Below are 22747 nucleotides of genomic sequence, written 5' to 3' on the forward strand. Positions count from 1 at the left end.
GCACCTTTTCTTTGCCGCATTCTTCACGATGCTCATGAAGTTTCTTTTCAAATCATTGGGATGACAAGGTTGCCACTGTGGTCCTTGGATGGTTCACATCCATGACCTGTAATTATTTTTTCACATTGGTGGCCATCCTCGATTTTAGTCTCTTGAACAACATGCTGCTTCTACTTTAAGGAGTGTCTCTGGAATCTGAATTATCAAGGGAAGGATAATTGCATTCATTGAGGGCTTATTATACATCAAGCTCATTGAACCCTCACAACAACCCTATATAAAGTAGTTCCTAGTGTTCCCACCTCACAGATGAGGAAAACTGAGACTTGGTCACATCCCCAGGGTCACAGGACCAGTGAGAAGGACTAGCAGCCAGGTCTAATATAAATCCAGAGTTTCCATTCTCCTCTGCTACCAGTACCACTGCCTTCTACAGTTTCTCTTTGCCTTGGCCTTTTAGTTCCATTTGATTGAAGTAACAAACATAGGAGAAAAAATATATATATAGGAAAGGAGGAGGAGGGTGTGGGGGAGAGAAGGATGGAGAGTGAAGCTATCTTTAATTTTGAAAATGTGGAAAACAAATATTTAGAAAGTAAAATTGATTCCCATCCTTTACTTGCCATTATCACCTTACACAAAACTCTACGGAAATTCTCCCATTGAGTTAACTATGGAACACTGCCTAATGTGTTCCAGTGGAAAGCTCCTCTGTTTGGGCTATCCAGGATTTATAGGGGAGTTTAAATCATTAAATGACCATAGTTAACCCTTGTTTGGTTAAGAGAGCAAGTAATTATTGCAAAAATTCCTCTTCTCTGCCTTCCAGAAACAGCACCAAAATAGCTCTGAAGGGATTTACACAATACTTCAACATCTGTGCTGTACCTGGAATTGTTAAAATAACTGTGATGACAGGTGTCTAGGTACTGCTTTCTTAATGATTTTCAATATCTATTGATTTATTGTCATGGCTTTGCCTCCCCCTTTTACATCCTTGGCTTTATGAAAGAGCCGAGGAACAGATTTTGCACTAGAGGCTGCTGATTCTTTATTCCAATACTGAAAAGAACTAATAAAAATAATCACTTGGCTTTTAAGCAGAGAGCTTCCATTTACAGTATTTCACCCTTCCCCCCCTTCTAAGCCCCTTGTTATCTAACATAATGGTTAGAATACATTTCCGTCTCTCCCCTTAATAATTTCATGCATTAACATCCTCTTCACACACCACACACCACACACGCACACGCACACGCAGGCACGCACAGCAAAAGGAAAAGAGGCAGCAGAAATCTCAGCTGTACTTCTAGCCCTTTTAAAAAGTTTGCTCTGTAAATTGGAATGAGGTCAGATTTGGAGCTTCTCATTGCACGCGGAGATTATTATTGCATCGGGTTCCAAGCCAATGGGAAGCCCGGGGGAGGGGCTTGGCTCGAGGAAGCGTTGGTTACAGCGGCTGATTGGCCGCGGCCAAGACTGGGAAAGGATAAAGAGACGCGAGGCGGAATTGGGGTCTGCTCTAAGCTGCAGCAAGGGAAACAGTGTGTGAGGGGAAGAGGCCTGTTTCGCTCCCGGGTCTCTGGTTCTTGCACGCTCTTTAAGAGTCTGCATTGGAGGAACTCTGCCATTACCAGCTCCCTTCTTGCAGAAGGGAGGGGGAAACATACATTTATTCATGCCAGTCTGTTGCATGAAGGCTTTTTGGCTTCCTACCTTGCAACAAAATAATTGCACAAACTCCTTAGTACCGATTCCGCCCACAGAGAGTCCTGGAGCCAGAGTCTTTTCTGCTTTGCATTGTAGGAGAGGGACTAAGTGATAGAGACTATGTCGCTTTCCTGAGCTCCTGAGAACGCTCGTGAACTGGAATCAACTGCTTCAGGGGAAGGAAAAAAAAAAAAAAAACAGACTTGCTTGGGAGGCGGCGAGAAACTTGCATTCGAAGCTTCAGCAACCAGCATTCAAGAAACTCCTCTCCACTTTAGCACGGTCTCCAGGACTCAAGAGCCGAGAGACAGCGCAAACTGCGGCGCGGTGAGAGAGAGAAGAGCGAGAGAGAGAGGGAGGGAGACTCTCCAGCCTGGGAACTATAACTCCTCTGCAAGAGGCGGAGTACTCCCGCCCCGCATCTTTTGGAGACTTTTCTCTCTTCGCCCACCTCCGCCCCGGCCGGGAGTTGAGCCGCCCGCTCGGCCGCCGCGCGCGTGCCCCAGCTCGGCGTGCGCTTGGCCCCGGGAGCCGGGAGGGCCCGGCGATTGCGCCGCGGCCGCCGCAAGGGTGTGAGCGCGCGTGGGCGCCCGCCGAGCCGGGGCCATGGTGCAGCAAACCAACAACGCCGAGAACACGGAAGCGCTGCTGGCCGGCGAGAGCTCGGACTCGGGCGCCGGCCTCGAGCTGGGCATCGCCTCCTCCCCCACTCCCGGCTCAACCGCTTCCACGGGCGGCAAGGCCGACGACCCGAGCTGGTGCAAGACGCCGAGCGGGCACATCAAGAGGCCCATGAACGCCTTCATGGTGTGGTCGCAGATCGAGCGGCGCAAGATCATGGAGCAGTCGCCCGACATGCACAACGCCGAGATCTCCAAGCGGCTGGGCAAACGCTGGAAACTGCTCAAAGACAGCGACAAGATCCCTTTCATTCGAGAGGCGGAGCGGCTGCGTCTCAAGCACATGGCTGACTACCCCGACTACAAGTACCGGCCCAGGAAGAAGGTGAAGTCCGGCAACGCTAACTCCGGCTCCTCGGCCGCCTCCTCCTCCAAGCTGGGGGAGAAGGGCGACAAGGTCGGTGGCAGCGGCGGGGGCGGCCACGGGGGCGGCGGCGGTGGCGGGAGCGGCAACGCGGGGGGAGGAGGCGGCGGCGCGAGCGGCGGCGGCGCCAACTCCAAACCCGCGCAGAAAAAGAGCTGCGGCTCCAAAGTGGCGGGCGGCGCGGGCGGCGGGGTCGGCAAGCCCCACGCCAAGCTCATCCTGGCGGGCGGGGGCGGCGGGAAAGCGGCGGCCACCGCCGCCGCCTCTTTCGCGGCCGAGCAGGCGGGGGCCGCCGCCCTGCTGCCCCTGGGCGCCGCCGCCGCCGCCGCCGCCGACCACCACTCGCTGTACAAGACGCGGACTCCCGGCGCCTCGGCCTCGGCGGCGGCCTCGGCCTCCGCCGGCCTCGCGGCCCCGGGTAAACACCTGACCGAGAAAAAGGTGAAGCGCGTCTACCTGTTCGGCGGCCTGGGCGCGTCGTCCTCGCCCGTCGGCGGCGTGGGCGCGGGCGCCGACCCCAGCGACCCCCTCGGCCTGTACGAGGAGGGGGGCGCCGGCTGCTCGCCCGACGGGCCGAGCCTGAGCGGCCGCAGCAGCGCCGCTTCGTCGCCGGCCGCCGGCCGCTCGCCCGCCGACCACCGTAGCTACGCCAGCCTGCGCGCCGCCTCGCCCGCCCCGTCCAGCGCGCCCTCGCACGCGTCCTCGTCGGCCTCGTCCCATCACTCCTCCTCCTCCTCGTCCTCCTCCTCCTCCGGTTCGTCGTCCTCGGACGACGAGTTCGAAGACGATCTGCTCGACCTGAACCCCAGCTCAAACTTTGAGAGCATGTCCCTGGGCAGCTTCAGCTCGTCGTCGGCGCTGGACCGGGACCTGGATTTTAACTTCGAGCCTGGCTCCGGCTCGCACTTCGAGTTCCCGGACTACTGTACGCCCGAGGTGAGCGAGATGATCTCGGGAGACTGGCTGGAGTCCAGCATCTCCAACCTGGTCTTCACCTACTGAAGGGCGCGCGGGCTGGGAGAAGAGGGCCGGGGGGCGGGGGGAGGGGGCAGAGAGGAAAAAGAAAAAAAAAAATGCGGACAGAGAAAGAGTTGCAAGAGAAAAGGGAAAAAAAAAAAAGGAAAAAGGAAAAGGAAAAAAAAAAAAAGTGAGCAGGGCCGGCTTGGGCCGCGTCCCGGTGGTCGGAGAGCAGCGCGGCGGCGTTTGGGGACCCGCGCTCCCATCCCCCACCTCCCCGGCCGGAGGGACGCGGCGGAGGCGGAGGTAGACAGGGGCGACCTTTTATTGTTGTTCTTGATGTTGTTGTTGATGGCGAAAAAGCGACTTCGAGTTTCCTCCCCTTTGCTTGAAGAGCCCCCCCCCCCCGCCCCGCACCGCTTCCAACGAGCTTCCGGACTTGTCTGCACCCCCGGCCAGAAGCCGAGTTGGTAGTTTTCTAAGAGACTGAAGGAATCTCGTTCCTCTCTCATCGCCCCCTTGGCGTTTTATATTTGGTTTTTGGTTTTTGATCCGGAGAGGAGAAGGAAAAAAAAAAAAAAATCCAGCGCGCCCCCGGGGGGTTTTGTTCTCAGCATCCCCGCCCCCATCCTTCTTCTCCGCCAACCCCCCCCTCCCCCAAGAAGACAGAAGGCTCCGGGGAGTCGAATTTGACCGACGGCGGATGTTGGAGGGTCGCACGGACCCGAGCGCCGGGACTGAGAGACTCCACGCTGGCGAATTCCCGTTTTGTTTTTGGAGGGGTTTTTTTCTCTCTCTCCTTTTTTTTTTTTTTCTTTTTTTCTTTCTTTTTCTTTTTTTTTTCCTTGCCCCTGCAGCCGGAGGAGGAGATGTTGAGTGACCGGCGCTCGGAAATGACCCAAGAACCTAGTTGGAAAGCCACACCAGCCAGGGCGAGGGGCGGGGAGGAGAAAGACACGAACTGGAAAGGGGCGAATAATAAAACTGAAATGGATTTGCACGTTGGGGAGAAGGTGGCGGCGTCTCCTGGGCCTCCGCCTCCCGCATCTCTGAAATCAGTGAGGTGAGACTTCAAGGCCCGCAGGCGCGGAGGAGAGGAGACTGTCTGATGTGGTACCGGGGCAGTGGAGGGCGAGTGGTGTCGGGGGGAAAAAAAAGGTTTTTTGCTTCTCTTAATCGGAATCGTGATGGTGTTGGATTATTTCACTGGTGGGGTTAATATAGCATGTTATCCTGTCTATCTTTTAAAGATTTCTGTATAAGACTGTTGAGCAGTTTTTAAAATAGTGTAGGATAATATAAAAAGCAGATAGATGGCGCTATGTTTGATTCCTACGACAGAAATTATCACCAGCTTTTTTTCATTCTTAACTCTTTAAAGGATTCAAACGCAACTCAAATCTGTGCTGGACTTTAAAAAACAATTCAGGACCAAATTTTTTCTCAGTGTGTATGTGTTTATTCCTTATAGGTGTAAATGAGAAGACGTGTTTTTTTCCCTCACCGATGCTCCATCCTCGTTTTTTTTTTTTCTTTTTTTCTTTTTCCTTGTAAATGTAATCAGATGCCATTTTATATGTGGACGTATTTATACTGGCCAAACATTTTTTTTTTATTTTGTCCCTTTTTTCTTTCTTTTGCTTTTTTTTTCTTTTTACTTACTTATTTACTCCTTCCTTCCTTTTTTTCTTTCTTTTTTTTTTGTAGTTGTTGTTACCCACGCCATTTTACGTCTCCTTCACTGAAGGGCTAGAGTTTTAACTTTTAATTTTTTATATTTAAATGTAGACTTTTGACACTTTTAAAAAAACAAAAAAAGACAAGAGAGATGAAAACGTTTGATTATTTTCTCAGTGTATTTTTGTAAAAAATATATAAAGGGGGTGTTAATCGGTGTAAATCGCTGTTTGGATTTCCTGATTTTATAATAGGGCGGCTGGTTAATATCTCACAGTTTAAAAAAATCAGCCCCTAATTTCTCCATGTTTACACTTCAATCTGCAGGCTTCTTAAAGTGACAGTATCCCTTAACCTGCCACCAGTGTCCATCCTTCGATCTCAGTCCTATAAAAAGGGGGAGGAGAATTAGCCAAACACTGTATGATTTTAAGAAAAACAAATTTTTTAAGCAAAATACTGTTTTATCCAGAGGCTTTAAAACTGGGGCATTTACAGCAAAAAGGGATCCTGTAGCTTTAACTTGTAAACCACATCTTTTTTGCACTTTTTTTATAAACAAAAACGTGCCGTTTAAACCACTGGATCTATCTAAATGCCGATTTGAGTTCGCGACACTATGTACTGCGTTTTTCATTCTTGTATTTGACTATTTAATCCTTTCTACTTGTCGCTAAATATAATTGTTTTAGTCTTATGGCATGATGATAGCATATGTGTTCAGGTTTATAGCTGTTGTGTTTAAAGATTGAAAAAAGTGGAAAACATCTTTGTACATTTAAGTCTGTATTATAATAAGCAAAAAGATTGTGTGTATGTATGTTTAATATAACATGACAGGCACTAGGACGTCTGCCTTTTAAGGCAGTTCCGTTAAGGGTTTTTGTTTTTAAACTTTTTTTTGCCATCCATCCTGTGCAATATGCCGTGTAGAATATTTGTCTTAAAATTCAAGGCCACAAAAAACAATGTTTGGGGGAAAAAAAAAGAAAAAAATCATGCCAGCTAATCATGTCAAGTTCACTGCCTGTCAGATTGTTGATATATACCTTCTGTAAATAACTTTTTTTGAGAAGGAAATAAAATCAGCTGGAACTGAACCCTAAATCTTGACTTTTGTCATTATTATGCCCAAAGCCTAAGATTGGAAGGGCCCTATGGTTTCTAGAAACTACACCATCTGCCTTAGCTTTGAAACAAGTGAGTTTCAGAGAGGCCTGTTAAATGCCATCTTATTGAGGAATAATTACTAAGTTCCTCTTGCGGAGATTTCACAGGCCCTAACCCTGAAAGGATGCTGTCAGCTGAGTATGTGTCAACTCTACATGCTTTCTAGGAATTTTCTGAGTTTACCCTATTTAAATAAGCGCCCTTTGTCTTGAATTTTAAAAAGGGGGGAGGGGCAACATGGACAGAATTCCTTACAGATGAAACCTGCAGGCTGATCTTTTTTTTAACTTTGTGGTCCTGAAGCTGCTTTCTCCTTGACTTGCCCAGAGTTACTAGCGGCTTGTTTCCCACAGATTAAGAACAAATATGCCTGTTAAATTATCCAATATATTGTGGTGGAGAAAGGCATTACCAGTTACGAGATATAAAAGTATGCATTTTCCTCAAAAACAGCTTCACGTGGTGCCAAAATCTCCGTTTTGTGCCATGACCAACGTGGTTATTCATGTAAATGAAAAGCCAACAGTAAGGGTGACCTGGAGAAGTTGACTCCATGAGGGCTAAGAGGAAAGATTCCCCCCCTCCCACCCCCAAATCTGGGAATAGCACACATTCAGCTAGTGGAGATTTATACTTTCTATAATCATCAGGCACAGTATTAATGAGATGTGTATGCAAGCAGAAAAAAGTGCCTTGAATTTCCTAAGGCCTGTTGGTATTTGGCTTGGAGCCTGCACCTTGCTAAGGGGCACAATTTACTGTTTACTTTGAGGGTTAACAATTTCCATTAACTAGCAAAACCCATCTTCCCTTCCAAATATTTGTTAAAAATGTCTGCTTTATATGTCTTCTAGTTTTTCAGCACTGGAGAGGAGGGGTTAATAAGCAGACGTATGTGGAAATAACCCTTTAATCATCAGGATTGCTTGTAGGTAAGGAAGTCTCCTTCATCCTGGAATGTACAGCTGGACGAAGAGATTTTTGGAGCCTGTAGTCCAAAACAAGCAATTTTTTTTGGTCAATGAAAAGCAGTAATTCCCCCCTCCAAAACAATACAACTATCACGTTTCAGTATAATTTCATCTTTTAAAGATCGTTTTAGCTACTAGTCTCCAAATTTTTCTTTCATGTGTTCACTAATACATTTAGTTTTAACTGCATTTGTGTTCTGTAATGGTAATATCGTTTTTTTAAAAAGATCTTAAAAAAAAATGTATCTTAAGTTTCTTCAAAGACTTTTGTAAAAGGACTCTTCTACAAAGTGCTTTTTGTTCATGGTAGTGATAATATGATTGTTTAATTTTTTCAGATCCAAAGTATGAAAACCTTGACATAAATGAAAACTATATGTTGTAATTTTTCAAGTATATTTTATTTTGTAGGGTTCTCCTGCTAGAACTACATTTATTCTTCCTTGACTTTCCATGTAAGGACAGATGCTTTAACTATTTTCTTTAAGAATTTCGATAACATGGCTTTAAAAACAAAAGCTTAAGTAAAGTGTGTGTCCTTCCTAGGAGATGATAGAGTAAATGTAGGAAACATTTTTGTACTTTCTTTCCTCTGAATCAGTTTTTATTCATAAGGGATACTTATGTGTTAGGTGGTACAAGGCATAATAAACCTGAGAGACCAAATAGTTTAGTATGACTTTTTCTTTCAGATAATTTGGATCAATAGAAAACATAAATTTCAGATTTTAAGAATAAGAAGCCACTTTTCTTTTAAGATACTGCTCTGGCCCTGGGCTGCATTAGAAATGTGAATCAGTAATACTTGCTTAAGCAAGTTTTGTCGGTTCCTAGTTGAATACCTATAAGTGCCAAGAAAAAATGTAAGCTGATAGGGTGGGCTGAGTGCCTGGATTTTCTGCTCACATTGCTTGGGGCGGGGGGGGGGGGGGGGGGGGGGGGGGGGGGGAAGGGGGCAGGGGTGCTGGAGGCATTAAGGGATTCTGAAGAAAGTGAGAAAGCAAAGGGCTAGGACGTGGACATCCACACCTACCAACTCTTCCCTGGGTTTATGGGGTACCCACGAATCAGAACACATGGTTTGGATAATGCTAGGGTTCAGAATATTTAATCATAAATTTAAAATAATTTATTTTAAAGGAGCATCTGGATAGATCCATATGTCAAGAAAACACTAAGAATTCTGGTAAGAATACAAATATATCTTACCCATTTGGATTTCTCAGGGTGGAAGGTTGGTATGCTTTATTTTTCTTTGTGGTTATTTTATTATGCCTTTTTTTTTCCCCTCCTTTGAGTCCTGTAGTACAATATCTCTCTAACCCATATTTACTAACGTTTACGCTACCCGCCCTATTCTCCTGGAAAATTATCTCCTTATCCATTTTCAGATCTTCACTCTGGCTATCATTTGAAAGCCAAAGGGGGAGGGAGGGAAGCCATTCCAGGCATCTGGTGTTCAGACTCTGCTAGAAACCTGCCAGATTCCCCCTTGCCCAGGGTAAAGCACAAAATTCGCATGCTGCCATCCAAGGTCCTGCACACAATGAAATGCCCACCTTTCCAGTTCTCCAGAAAGAATTCCAGTCCAGTGGTCTCTTCCATTGGACTGCAATTGTTGAAGGACAGGAACTAGACCTTAAATAATTAGTTTCCCCAAATTTACCTTCTCTGTTTCGTTGCATACAGTAAATATTTGATTGTTATTTATTGAATTTACATTGTTTCAATGGCACTTTAAGAGCTTCCAAAATGCCTTTGCGTATTAGGCTTTATTATCACAGCTGTGGTAAGGAGGGAGCCTTGGATTTATTGAAAGCCTGAGTTACAATGCTACCTCTTAGACCAACCAGCTGTGAAGGATGTTCGCATTTCTTAGCCTCCTTAAGCCTCAGTGTTCTAAGCTGTTAAATAGAAAGAATGCTATGTGATGTATAAAGCTATTGTGAGAATCTAGTGGAATAACACATGGAGCATACCTGGCATCAAGCCTGGCCTCTTGTATGGGCTCATTAAATGCTAGTTCCTTACCTCATGGGTTGTTCTAGAAAGATAATTCACGTTCAAGCCTAGCACAGTGCAAGCAGTATAGAAGGTACCAAGTTCTTAAAAAGAAAACCCTGGAATTGGTGTCTCCTGATCTGGTACATGAACCCTCACATCTCAGAATTACCCCAAGATTCTTGTGAAGGGCAAAGATGATAAAGATGATCACACGCGGGGGGTGGGGCCCTAATAAGCCTCCATATACAGTGCTCACTGAAGTTGGAGGATCATTGCCTCCATGGTCATTTAGCATTTCCTCCTAATAAATAACGCAGAAGGGCTTATTACCACCTTTTGCCCCATGGAGAAATGGAATTCAGAGTGGCTCAGTGAAGTCATGAGGTCAGAAGTGAGAGAAACAGCACTGGAATCCCTTCTCTTGAGCGCTAGTTCCGATTTCCAGAAACAGATGTCTTCTGCACTGTAGTCGTAGAGATAGAGACTTAACCCAGGCCTCAAGTTGGAGAGAAGGATTGGCAGTCCTCTGACTTCTGTCCACTTCCCAAGGATGCCCTCCAACCTCCCTAGTTGAAAGGGTAAGTGTAAGTAATTAGCTGTGCATAGGTATCTGTGTTCCAGTTCAACAAATGTGAGCTAAGATAAAAGATCAACTCAGGGACTAAGTTTTGGAAGAAGTAACTGAGGCAGAAGAGAATAGGAACAGTATAAACGTGGTGAGTGGAACTTCTGCTTTGCTATCTAACAGTGAGATAATTGGAAATTATTCAGAGTGTACTGAGCCTTTATAGAGAGAGCTACAACCTACCCATTATATCCTAATGAGATTGACCGTTGGCTACAGTTAACTTGAAGGGTTTTATGGTTTCCTGCATGTGTTGTTTTCCTTCTCAATGTTAAAAAGAAGAAAAAAAAAGCCTCACATCACCAAACGGTATTTCCCAGGGGGCTGTTGGACCAGGCTGCTGCATTTTGGTTTGTGCCTTAGTTAACAATGCACCTTCATGTGTGTGTGTCTGTGGATCCAGGTGATAATAAATTTAGCCCATTTTATTTTCTTCTGACAGGTTCAATTCAGGGCAGTTGGTGTATGGAGTACTGCCAAACAGGCCAGGCCTAAGTCAGGGCAGGAAGCTTCATGTTAGAGCCTTCCTTTACCCTGCAGCCTTGTTCTTTAAGGACCAAGTTGTAACTCATTTTAGCACCAGTACACAAAACTGCTTTGCATTTTTGCGTCACTCATACCGCATTCAAATGATATTCTACTTGAATTTGTTTTTGTTTTTTTTTAAGGATAGGATAAGAGAAGAAACAAATAATCATATTTATCATTATTTAGCCTGCTTGGTACTTTAGATATTTTCCCCAATATATAATTCTTTGGACCAGTTGTTAGACAACTAATGAACGTGCTGTTTCCTTTCACAACATACAGCTGAAAGACTGGAGGCAGTGAAAACACTGAGCATTATCTTTAGTAGGCTCTCAGCATAGTGAATGCCCAGCAGTGTAGCCCGATGATTAGCTAGAATGTATGGTGCATATAACTGCTTTCATAAAAGCTGAGCAGCCAGGCCCTGTTTAACGATCAATTAGCTCTGGTTGTATGTGTGGTTAATTGCCACTTTCTTACCAGGGCTTGTCCTAACTTCCCCAGCTCCAACACCTAAAACCTGTGAAAATAGTCTCTTCTGGAACTCCTGACCTTCAGTCTTGGCCTCTGCTTTCTCCCTCCCCTTTCCCACACTCCCAGTGCTTCGGGCCTTTTATCTCTCTTGTTTGCCAATCCCCTGAGACTTTGAATAATTTATTTGAAGTTCCTGGGACGTTGTGGGACTGTAGTCTCAAAACACATTGCACTTTGTTCCTCCCCTGGCAGAAGTAGGTCCAGAAACCTGTCTTTGAAAGAGGTGGTGCTGAGGACATTTGGGAATTTGCTAACAGTTATAATTTGGTTTTTGGGTGAGCACCCAAAGCATCCGAAAGCTGGGGGGGGAATAAAACTGGGGTGGAGTTTTAGGAGGTGTTGCTGAAGGTGAAAAGTACTTTACCCAAAGACTATCTAAAAATAGTGTCTCTCAAGATTTTAATAGGTGTTCTGTGGTCAAGTAAATTAAAGAAATGCTGTAAGAAGATTTCCATTTTTTATTGTTATATCAATGTGTGTTTTTTCGTATCTGTGCAAACATGTAAGAGTTTTTCTTGAGTAGCTCCTAGAAATAGAATTGCTAAATCTTAGTGTTACAGACATTGGTTTGTGACAGTTTTTCCACCCTGGAGCTGGTTGGGTATAAAGTGGGGTGGATGTTGAGAAAAATTAGTGATAGGTCTAAGTGAATAAATTAGACTTTGAAACAATCACTTTACACTCCCCCTCTCCGCCCAGAGGGTGAATAGATTCTTTTAGCATGTAAAAAGGGACATCTGCAAATCATTTTGAGATGATTTTTCTATCCTTAGTGTCTGATAAACATACATGATTCGAAAAACAGAACAATTACAGAAATAGCCTTGACCCTCACATGGTGACAAAGTTTAGGGATTTTAGCACTATGGAAATGAACGTGAGGACAGGGCTCAGCCCCCTCTGGTCTTTTTCTTCTTCTATTAGAATTCACCAGGCTGATTCCCATTCCTGTGTTACTGGCTCTACTTTTTTTAGGCTCTGTGATTGCAAAAAACACTCACTCAAGTAGCTTGAAATCATGGGGCTTTATTGCAAAGAAAAGCATGACTGTCAGGGAATTAGAAATTTCATGAGCATTCTGAGAGAAATATCATTCAAGATACATGGCTCTAGTGAGCAGGTTAATCGGTTGCCTAATTTAGCATCAAGACTGCAAAAATATTAATACTGACCAGATATTCTCTTGGATTTCCTATGTGTCTTGACTTTCTCCCAACACTAAATTCTTGATTCTTTTCTCCTTATCTGATCCTTCAAATTCCCTTTTAAGACAGAATTTCATGTGATCAGTTACTTCATCAGTCACTGGCCCGGCAGTAAATTGGCTGCTTCTGGGTTATATGCCCACTTCTGGACCAATCATTGAGTGTCTGCCCACTGATTAGTTGAGTCTATTCTTCACTCTGTCATCCCTCCTTTTTTACCTTTGCTCCAGGGATCTGAAAGCCCTCACACTTCCTCTTACATTCCTTCTTTGCTCTCCTTATACTCCAGATGGCAAGCCCAAGGTCCACAAAGCCGTACCCTTCCTCCTCTACAATCCGCAGTATCCTCACTTGGAACAGTTTGGTTTTTATCTACTTGATAGACTGATTTTTTTTCCCCTGTAGCTTTAATTTTGTCGCTAAGACTTAGAGATATAAACACAGGGATGAAGTATACCACATTCTAGAGAGTGCTCAACATTGGCGGCCAGAGAAAGCCCCTTCCCCAATCATTCAGAGCAGAATTGATCCTACTATAATCAATATTCTCCTTCTCACCACCCCACCACCGCCCCCAGGTCCAAATAAGCAGAAGAAGGGAGAAAAGGAAGGAAGAGAGTCAGAGACCTGAAACATCTTTGAGGGGAGCACAGTGGGTCCTCACACCATTGTATTTGGTCATCGGCTTATTTGTTCTGCCAGAGAGAGAGAGAGAGAGGAGGGCTGGAGGGGCTTGTTGATTATCTGCCTTCTACTGTTTGACTCAGAAAGGATATGAGTTTGCACAGATGAAGTACACTGAAGTAGGAGTCTGAGAAAACTGTGGGGAGTACTTTGGGGTGCCAGAATTAGAGAGGTAAGGAAGAATCCAAGCTGGAATCCTCCAGAACAGGGAGAATAGGGCTGTTCCTCAGAAGAACCCCCATGTGTGCCCTTGGGAAAAACAGCATTTGGATGCCCACCCGTCAGAAGGCTATCAGTGACCAGTAGGTGTTCGCTGGAGAATCAACACAAAGAGACAGAGGACTCCAGCCCTGGGCAGTTCAGTGAAGGGATATTCACATTGTTCTCTCTCCTTGCTCCTTCCCCCAACATACTGGAGGAGCTATGCTTGGAAGTGGCATGGGAAGAAAGTATTTTTCCACTCCAACCTGCTGAAGTTGACTCTGGAAAGGTAAGGAGAGGAGATCTGAGTCAAGTTTGAGGGTAAATGTAAAAATTGTATTAGCTTTTTAAAAATTGGAAGTGACCAGAAAGTTATGGACCATACCATCATGTCAGTAGATGCTCTCTTTTGGTTTTTTTTCCTGCACCGTGATGCCAGTCTTATCACACTATATTCTACGGGTGGAACATCCATGTGGCAAATTAGCAAAAGATATTTTGGGATGGGCATGAGGCTATTTTAAAAATAAGTAAGAAAGGGAAGTCCATCCTCTCTAGTCATCACGAAGCCCAAAATTCCCTACTGCCTTTCTTTCTCCTTTAGACAGATGTGCTCAGAGAAATCCACACATAAACATACAACCAGGACAGTTCCTCTTTCACCTATTTTACATTAAAAAATTATGCTTAAAAGTGGAAAAATAAAAACAAACTCCACTGCTTTAGGATATGATCATAGAATTTTAAACTTTTTAGATTACAAAGGAACTTTAGAGGCCATCTTACCCATTGCCCTTCATTGATCCTACCAAACCCCCCAAGCCCCACATAACCCTGAAAAGCAGTCCACGCTCCCAAATTATTGTTGTCAAAATTGTTATTCAAATCCCCGTCCCCTCAAAACAAAATAAAACCCAGTGTCTTTCCCTGAGGACTACTGTTAGGTAGGTGTTGGAAGAATATCAATATGGTTGAAACTTTTTTTTTTTTTTCTAAATTTATTTATTTATTCTTGGCTGTGCTGGGTCCTCGTTTCTGTGTGAGGGCTTTCACTAGTTGCAGCAAGCGGGGGCCACTCTTCATCGCGGTGCGCGGGCCTCTCACTATCGCGGCCTCTCTTGTTGCGGAGCACAGGCTCCAGACGCGCAGGCTCAGTAGTTGTGGCTCACGGGCCCAGCTGCTCCGCGGCATGTGGGATCTTCCCAGACCAGGGCTCGAACCCGTGTCCCCTGCATTGGCAGGCGGATTCTCAACCACTGCACCACCAGGGAAGCCCGAAACTTTTTAATTAAATGATCCTCACTCTCTTAACTGCTAGACATATTTACATTTTAAAAAGATGATGTTAAGTTCAACAAAGCTATTCATTTGTATAAGAGTGAGTAGTTTGACAAAATGAAGTGGGAACATGCAGGAAATGGAGATTTCTTTAGCTGTAGGTTAGTAATTGGTTGCCATTTTGGCAGACTCACTGGTAGCAGGCCTCGGGAATCTGCCAGAGGGTCGACTCCTCTAAATTGTTTTAACTTCTCCCAGTGAATTCTCCTTCGCCATCCAAACTCTCATGTTCTCTGAAAGAGTGGGAGGATATTAAGGGCAGTGTTCAAATGTTGTAGGTTCATATACATAATACAAAACTGGCTCAAAGAACTTCTCAATAAACCACAAGCATTTTATGAAGGAACCTATCCTCAAATATTTAGGGAGTAGAAAAACCCAAGATATTCTCCATTCTTTCGTGCCCGTTTGTAAGAAGACAGAGGTTTGCAAACTGGGACTGCCAGTTGCTTTCCCCTTCTTGCTGCGATTAACAAGACCTTAACAACTGTGGAACATTTAAAAACTAAACCCGACAAAGGATAATTGAAACTATTCATTTCTACCTAACAAAAGAGGCTGGAGACCACTGTGGTTCTCTAACCTGTACACATTCATCATACAGTCCGGGAGGAGGACCTCCTGCATCTCTTGCCCCTTGATTTCCGCATGGCTCAGTCCCTTGGGAGGGAGCACTTTTCTCTCTGTGCCCTCTCTGATTCAAGTTGGTCCATCTGGAAGTAGTATTACCCAAGCATTTATACCCCGAGCCTGGTTCGCCACAAGTGACTGCATGTTTCCTGAAACCAACTATTGGCAGCTGTTACATAGGCCTTTTCTGCTTTTTAGATACCTGTAATTACACCAATTATGCCAATCATTGATGTTTATAAAGGATTTAAAATTTTACACACCCAGAAGAGTCTATCAGAAAGCAGCATCTGAGGCAGAGTGACACCCCACAGAGGGGCCTATTTGGCCATTGCAATTGCTGCATCAAAAGAGTAAGTGAAGCTTCTTGTGAGCCTGTATGTCTTAGGCAAGTTAATCCTGTCACTGGAATAAAATTGTTTGGTTAAGGACCACAGAACTCAATCTAACTTTTATTTTCAAAGGAAAGAACACTGTATCCAAGTCAATGAAATCAGGGTTTTTGACCTGAGACCCTCTGAACCGCGATATGAGGATGAGATGGTTGGCATTCCTCTGTCCCAGGCTCCACGTTTAGATACAATAAAAGACTGCATGAGGACCTTCCAGTGAGCACACTGAGCTGGAAGGTAAAGAGCCATCCTGGCAGTGCCCAGATGAGTCATATTACAGCCTGGGGCAAAGGGAAAATAGGGTAATACTGATCCTGTATTTAAAATTTTGATACTTGGTTCATCATGGATTTTTTTTTTTTTTGCATTGATTTTGATTTTTTTAAAATACTGCATTAAGATATTGTTTATTTTGATTGATGAGTTTTTTGGGTCCCCCTTAAATTTTGTGTCTCGCTTGCCTCACCCTAGCCCTTGCCCTGGGTTTCCTGGGGCAAGTTTGGTGTGTGGTTTGCTGGCTTGGTGACTGGTCCTTACACCTGAGTCCTTTTTATATGCCTTTAAATGCAATTAATGTATTTGCCATTTGCCCAGCAGCCAGCTGGACAGAATTTGAACGATTTTTAGTTGACTTCTTGAAACATTAGAACAATTGTCCTTAATTGTTAGTATTTGTAAGGATTGTCTGGGGTGCTTGTTAAGAACACAGATTTCCATACCTCATGCCCAGAAGTTTGGGATTTCCTATGCCGAGGTGGAATTCATTCGGATCTCTGCCTATTTGCATTTTTAGATTAAAATGCTTCTGATGCAGGTATTTTACAAACCACACTTGTGTAAAAGCCTCTTTTCAGGAGATAGTTCTATTTTGTGAGTTATACCCCGTTCCATCAGGGGCAAAGGGGATTACTGGGGTTTGGCAGCTGCCTATGGAATAGCCACCAAAAAAGTAACAATAACAAAGTTACTCTCCAAACCAGCCCTGTAAGGAGCAGAGACCCAGAGCCAGAAACTCCTGTTACAGTAGGCTGTTAGCTATCTGCAGCAGGTAGGATTTTCTGATAATTCAGCAGACATTACATAAAACAACATGTGTAAGCACTTGATAGCTAAAAGCAGCTCACAAACACAAGAAGTTATTGTTATTACATTTATTTAGTGTTTTTAGAGACACTTAAGACGTTCCACAGAACATTGCATTCCTTCACAAATCCCCATCAGACCAAATTCTCTAAATTTAATAGGATTATCCCCTCATGGAATGCTTTCACAGTATTTCTGAAATCGAGGTCTGAGGGACCACCTCTTTATTGTGCAATCCAGAGGTGATAAGGTGGCTTTTCCTGAAAATGTTACCGGGAGCTTCCCAAAATGCTTTTTCACAGCCTCAGGCACTTATGGAAAGCTGCAGCATTATCTAAATCAAGATAGGAAGAACTTCATAACAACAGAAGCTGATGCAGTTACCATGGGCAGGTTCTATGCATTTGCATGGATTACCTGCGCACTTAGTTCTTGTAGAGCTGGCAGGGACTTTACCCGTGATCAACAGAGGCAGAATTTGAACTCGGGAAGTAGGACACTGGGAGCAGAGCACTTTCCCATGGTACTGCAGCTGGCAGTGGTGGGGCCTGTGCTTCTGTAAGCTGAAGTCTCTTCCTCTCCAGAGTAACATTCCTAACCGGTTTATCAACACTTCTTCCCTAGACGGTTTTTCAGGTGATCCCCCATCTTGGTTCTCTGTTGCACATTTCATACTTGTGAAGGGACTTTGAGGACTGAGGACCCTGTCCATCTGCATAAATCCTGTGTCATATGTCAGGCCAGCCCCAAACCTTCCTAAAGTCGCCCCATCTTCTCGGAGCTTGGTCACGCTGCTGGTGTCTCTCTCTGAGTTTCCTGCCCTCACAATGTGGACTCTTTTTTAACGTGGGCACTAATCCTCAACATCCTTATCTGATGCTTGTGACCCGCCATTTACCCCACTAGAATTGTACTGATGGTGGTTTTGGCTGGTGTAGAACGATTTTGATCCAGTTTCTTCAAAGGTACACAAGCATTTACCTCTCCAACTCAATTCCATTTTTACTGGCCCTCACCGGCTGTGGTGAGGCATGCTCCGTGTTTGGGATTCTGTTATCTTTCTGGAACAAGATTGGCCCAGGACATCTGGTTAGGCGAGTCCCCACAATGAGGGGAAGGAACATAGTGCCTCCTTTGAAAGGCAGGAGCAGAAGAGATTTCTGCTGTAGCCCTGCTGCACGCTCTGCTGTAGAAAGGGGCCTTCTCGTTCTCATGAGTTCTGCTTTACTTTTACAGCAGATGGAGAGCTTTTTAACCTCCTGACTTTCTCTCTTTGGGGGAGGTGGGGAGCAGGGAGAGTGCCTGGGCTGGGATGAGAGGTGTGGGGAGGGTAGAGAGGGAGCCAAGCCTGGGAATTATCAGAAAGATATCGATGGAATTTTTATTTTATGTTTGGAAGTTAACAGGGTGAAGTTAAAAGGCAAATCTAGTTTCTCTGTCCACAACTCTGCACACAAACACAGACACACACACACACTCACTCAGTCCCTTCTCCACCGTCATTCTCCTGTTGCATTGCTTAGAAGAGGAAGGTGATTTTTTGAAAGACATTTGATCCACCTAGTGGAAGAGGAAGCAAACAGGGAGATGAGATCAGGGGGATTTCTGGGAAAGAAAGTGTGAAACACAAGGGACAAAAGAGTGAGTCATCGGGCCAGATGCAATCATGAGAGACCATCTGGCTCAGTGCTTCCCAAACTTTTTTAGGGATATTTGTAAATTTCTACATCAGTTAATAATTGCCAGTTTTGCCGAATTAGGGAGGTGGCGGCGGGGGGGGGGGGGGGGGGGGGGGGGGGGGCGTGTTTATCTATTTACCTCTGACAATGAACATCTGTGTAGAGATTGAGGTAGGGCATTCTATTTTGGCTTAGTCATCTGAAATGAGCCTTTGGAAAACAAATATATATCTGATTGATAAGGAAAAGGAGAAACAAAGGTAAAATAAGGTGGCAAACCCTGGTTCACCTTTTTTCTAGTTGGGAAGGTGGGAAATCCCCTTTCCCACTGCTGTGGGTACAAAGGGCAGATACTCAGTTCCCAGCCTCCTCTTGGCCAGGACCAGCCCCTTGTGTCCCACAAGATGTGCTGAGAGAAAGCCTGCAGGGGAGGGGAGGGGGATGTCTGAGAATGGTTTTCTTGCCGGATAATGGGTGAGAGGCCTTTGATGACTGCCTGTTCCTGTTTCCTTCCTGTTGGGAGCAGCTGCAGTGGCTTATCCTGTGGCCATGAGGGAAAACCCGAGAGAGAACCGTGGAGATGCTGACCCAGAGCCATGACACGGTGAATTATGGAACCAAGTCAAGAACAGCACCGCTGAACTCCTTGTTACACAGGGAAAACAAATTCACATCGACAAAGACACTTTTAGTCAGGTGCTCTGTGGCTTGCCAACAAAATCTTACCTGACACAGATAGAGAAGATCATTTTCATGCAGAAAATATTGATTGGCTTGCTTGGAAACAAATGAAATTACTACTAAACAATTACCACCACTCATGGCATCAACATTTATGGAGCACTTTATATATTTGTGCTTTATATATATTGTTTCATTTAATACTGGCCCTTTGAGATAGTTATTATTATCCCCATTTTATTGATAAGAAAATTAAGTCCAAAGAGGTTAATTAGCCCCAGGTCTAATAAGAAGTAGAACTGAACCTAGGCAGTGTAATTCCACAACTGACCCCCTTTTCTATTAGACATAGGGCAAACATTTAAAGTATGGCATATGTGTTAAGGTAATTCTTAGAAAGGGGTTAGTTATATGTTGTTCATACATAATAGCATTCACTTAACCATCACAATTACTTGGATCAACATGTCCATTTTTACAATTATTTTGAATAGCAATTCAATTAGAATTCCTTTGCAAGATTTTCCAATATCTGAAGTAATAAAAGCCTGCCAAGAATGAAGTCACAAAAGAAAACAAAAGGCACTTTTGAAGAATCATCAAATCTTAGGTTTGAAAGCAACTTGGAGAATATCATGTGACTTTGTGAAATGTTTGGCTGAAATCAGAATTTACCTTAAATGTTGTATTTATATCTGCAAGATTAGTAGCCCCTATTAAAAGAAAGAAAAAAAGAAAAAAGAAACCAGAATGTAGCCACTTAATTAAATTTAGTTTGGCTCCATGTGATTGCTGAGTTATTTTCTCAGCGATCACAATCAGTTAAATAGAATGAAAATCTTGAGTTTTTCTGGGGCTTAATGTAAAGCACTTTGACCTACGGTTAATCTTACCCCTTCCGTTCCCTCTTGAAAAAGAAGGATGTTTGCCTTTCTCTGCCTGTCTCCATGATTACATAAAGATGCCCAAGGGTGGTCCTTCTGTTGTCCATCAGCCTTTTGGGTCTTTGGGAGATTTTCCTGTGGGGCCTCAGAGACTCAACCCTGGGGAGACAGACAGGGGAGCTCTCACTTTCTCCCCCCATTTGGGGCCTTGGTTGCTCTCAGCCAACATGCTCTTCTTTTTCCAAAGTCAAGCCTCGAGATGGTGAAGATGGAAACTAAATGGAAGAGAAATTGTTCTGAGTTTTCTCTGGACCGAGCAGCAGGCCTGTCTGTTTCTTTTCGTGCTTCCTTTCTGAGCCACAGACTTTTTTGCTTTCAGGGATGTGCTTCCGAGGCCTCTGGGCATCCCACTTTCTGAATCTGTTTCAGGTTGGTGCCCTTCTCTCATCATCCTTGGTCTTGTCCCTGCTTTCATCTTTAGCTCGGGCCCTTTGAAAACCTGAGCACACCGGAAAGCTTTGCATGCAGCTGTCTTCACCTTTTCTTCCTCGTGCAAATTCTAATAATACAATCACAAATGATCCCGATTTTGAGAGTCCTCTGTTCTCTTACACTATTTCCCATTTTCAATTGTACCCATCTTTGAATATTTGAAATCTGCTTTCCTAATCTCTTAAAGAGTATGTTGGATGCTACGTAGCTTTTCCTTTCTCTGTTGGATAATTATGATTCCGTGGGTCTCCTGCCCACCCTCCGCCAAGTTTCTTGTCATTTCCACTGTACTAAAGAATTATTTTCCAGATAAGAATTAAGTCCAGAAAGAGCATCCAAATTACACTTTAGAAGGGAAATTTTAATTTATTCAAATTCCAGTGTAGAAGGGAAATTCACCTATTTCAAAATTAATTAAAATCTGTAAACAAAGGAAAAATTTATTCTTTATTCTTTTTTTTTTTAATTTATTTATTTATTTATGGCTGTGCTGGGTCTTCGTTTCTGTGCGAAGGCTTTCTCTAGTTGCGGCGAGGGGGGCCACTCTTCATCGCGATGCGCGGGCCTCTCACTATCGCGGCCTCTCTTGTTGTGGAGCACAGGCTCCAGACGCGCAGGCTCAGTAGTTGTGGCTCACGGGCCTAGTTGCTCCGCAGCATGTGGGATCTTCCCAGACCAGGGCTCGAACCCGTGTCCCCTGCATTAGCAGGCAGGTTCTCAACCACTGCGCCACCAGGGAAGCCCTATTTATTCTTAAATCAATTCTATAACCTCCTCCTTCCTGGAGTTAATATAATGTATTCCTTTTTGAGTGTTAAAGTATATAATGGTGGATCAAAAATCATGCATAGTTTTGTTGATTTAATTGAAAGATTTGGAAGTAAATTTTTTTCAATTTTTTCCTTCTTTTAAAATTCCATGGACACAAAACTTTAAAACTTGATATGTCTTTTATTATTAGCTATAACTGATTCTTTTAAAAATTCCATAACTTAATTGCACTGTGGCCTCAAATCATGTTTATTTTTAAGAATCCTAACTTGATTGTTTCCTGCTAATTTGTTTTAAAATTGAGGCTGTTTTCAACCCTAATTTTTTAATTCAAATCAAAGTAGCTTTTACAACTTTGAGAACCAAATGTCTTTCAGTGCATAATGCACTCTGTGTGCATGTGTGTGTGTGTGTATGTATGTGTGTGTGTTGTGTATAAAACTATTTTTATTGATTGAGAGGTAACAAACACCCTATTTAAAAATGGGTTTAATTATTAGGGTCACTGTCTTCCCCAACAAGAAGTCAAGGGAGCAGTTCCTGGTTGACTGACCAGCTCCACAGTGTCTTCAGAAACCCAGTCTCTTTCTTTCTCACTGTTCAGCATCACTTGACCAAATTAATGGGTTTAACAACTCTAGGCATCTCATTGTCACTAAACGACGCTGCGAAGCAGGAAGGGAGGAGAAAGAGTTTCTCTTCTTGTCTGCTTCTTTCTCTCTGATGTCTCTCTCTCCCCAAAGTTTCCTGAAAACACCCCCCCAAACATACACATACATACATACATATACACACATATATTTTTTACATCTTACATGTATGCATTAACAATATTATTAAAATTTACAAACATAGACTACAATTTAAGTAGTGTCATGGAACATTATTAAAGCAAGAAAAAATTAATTCTACTTGTCCTCATTATTTAAAAAATTAGATAAGTAAATTGAGAAAGAAGAAGAAATCTTTGAAATAATGCAGGAGGTGAGGATCATTATTACCCTGATTTAGGCATGTTTGTTGATAAATCACATTCTCTGAAAGAAAACTCTACCAGTAAAAACCTAATATAAGGCCATTAAATCTACATTAGGGGTTAATTCTAACCTCTAGCACCAGTATTTTAAAAACAGTTAATTCTATTATAATAATCTTCTATTAAAATAAAATAAAAGGTGTAGGTACATATCGAAGACAAGAGAACATTTTAGGACTTACCTCTAAATGAATCCCTGTGCTATGTCCGCAAATTATCAGAATTGGAATCATGTCCTAGGGTCCTTCTAATCATACTTTGTATATGCAAACTGTATTAACTGGTTTGAGTTAATGATAGCTTTTACATGGAAGCCTAGCCCTCACCTGACGCTGCAGCCAACCCATTTTACGGAGGAGCCTGCTTGTACCTGAAAGTGAATAGATTATGAAAGCTGTAATTAAGGAGAGGGCATGTACACGTCCTTTGCTTATTTAACTGCCAACTAAAT

At 43.8% G+C, this 22747-nt stretch overlaps 1 protein-coding gene across 1 annotated transcript; it reads left to right on the forward strand.

Annotated features, from left to right (window-relative positions):
* The first annotated feature begins 1135 nt into the window (after positions 1 to 1135).
* SOX4 (SRY-box transcription factor 4) lies at positions 1136 to 6528 on the forward strand. Its single transcript, XM_036869193.1, has 3 exons — positions 1136 to 3690; positions 4569 to 4774; positions 5183 to 6528. The coding sequence occupies exons 1-3, from the start codon at positions 2317 to 2319 to the stop codon at positions 5190 to 5192; spliced, it is 1590 nt and encodes a 529-aa protein (XP_036725088.1). The 5' UTR covers positions 1136 to 2316; the 3' UTR covers positions 5193 to 6528.
* Positions 6529 to 22747: the final 16219 nt, after the last annotated feature.

The sequence above is a fragment of the Balaenoptera musculus genome, chromosome 11 (genome assembly GCF_009873245.2).
Source record: "Balaenoptera musculus isolate JJ_BM4_2016_0621 chromosome 11, mBalMus1.pri.v3, whole genome shotgun sequence".
Lineage (NCBI taxonomy): Eukaryota > Metazoa > Chordata > Mammalia > Artiodactyla > Balaenopteridae > Balaenoptera > Balaenoptera musculus.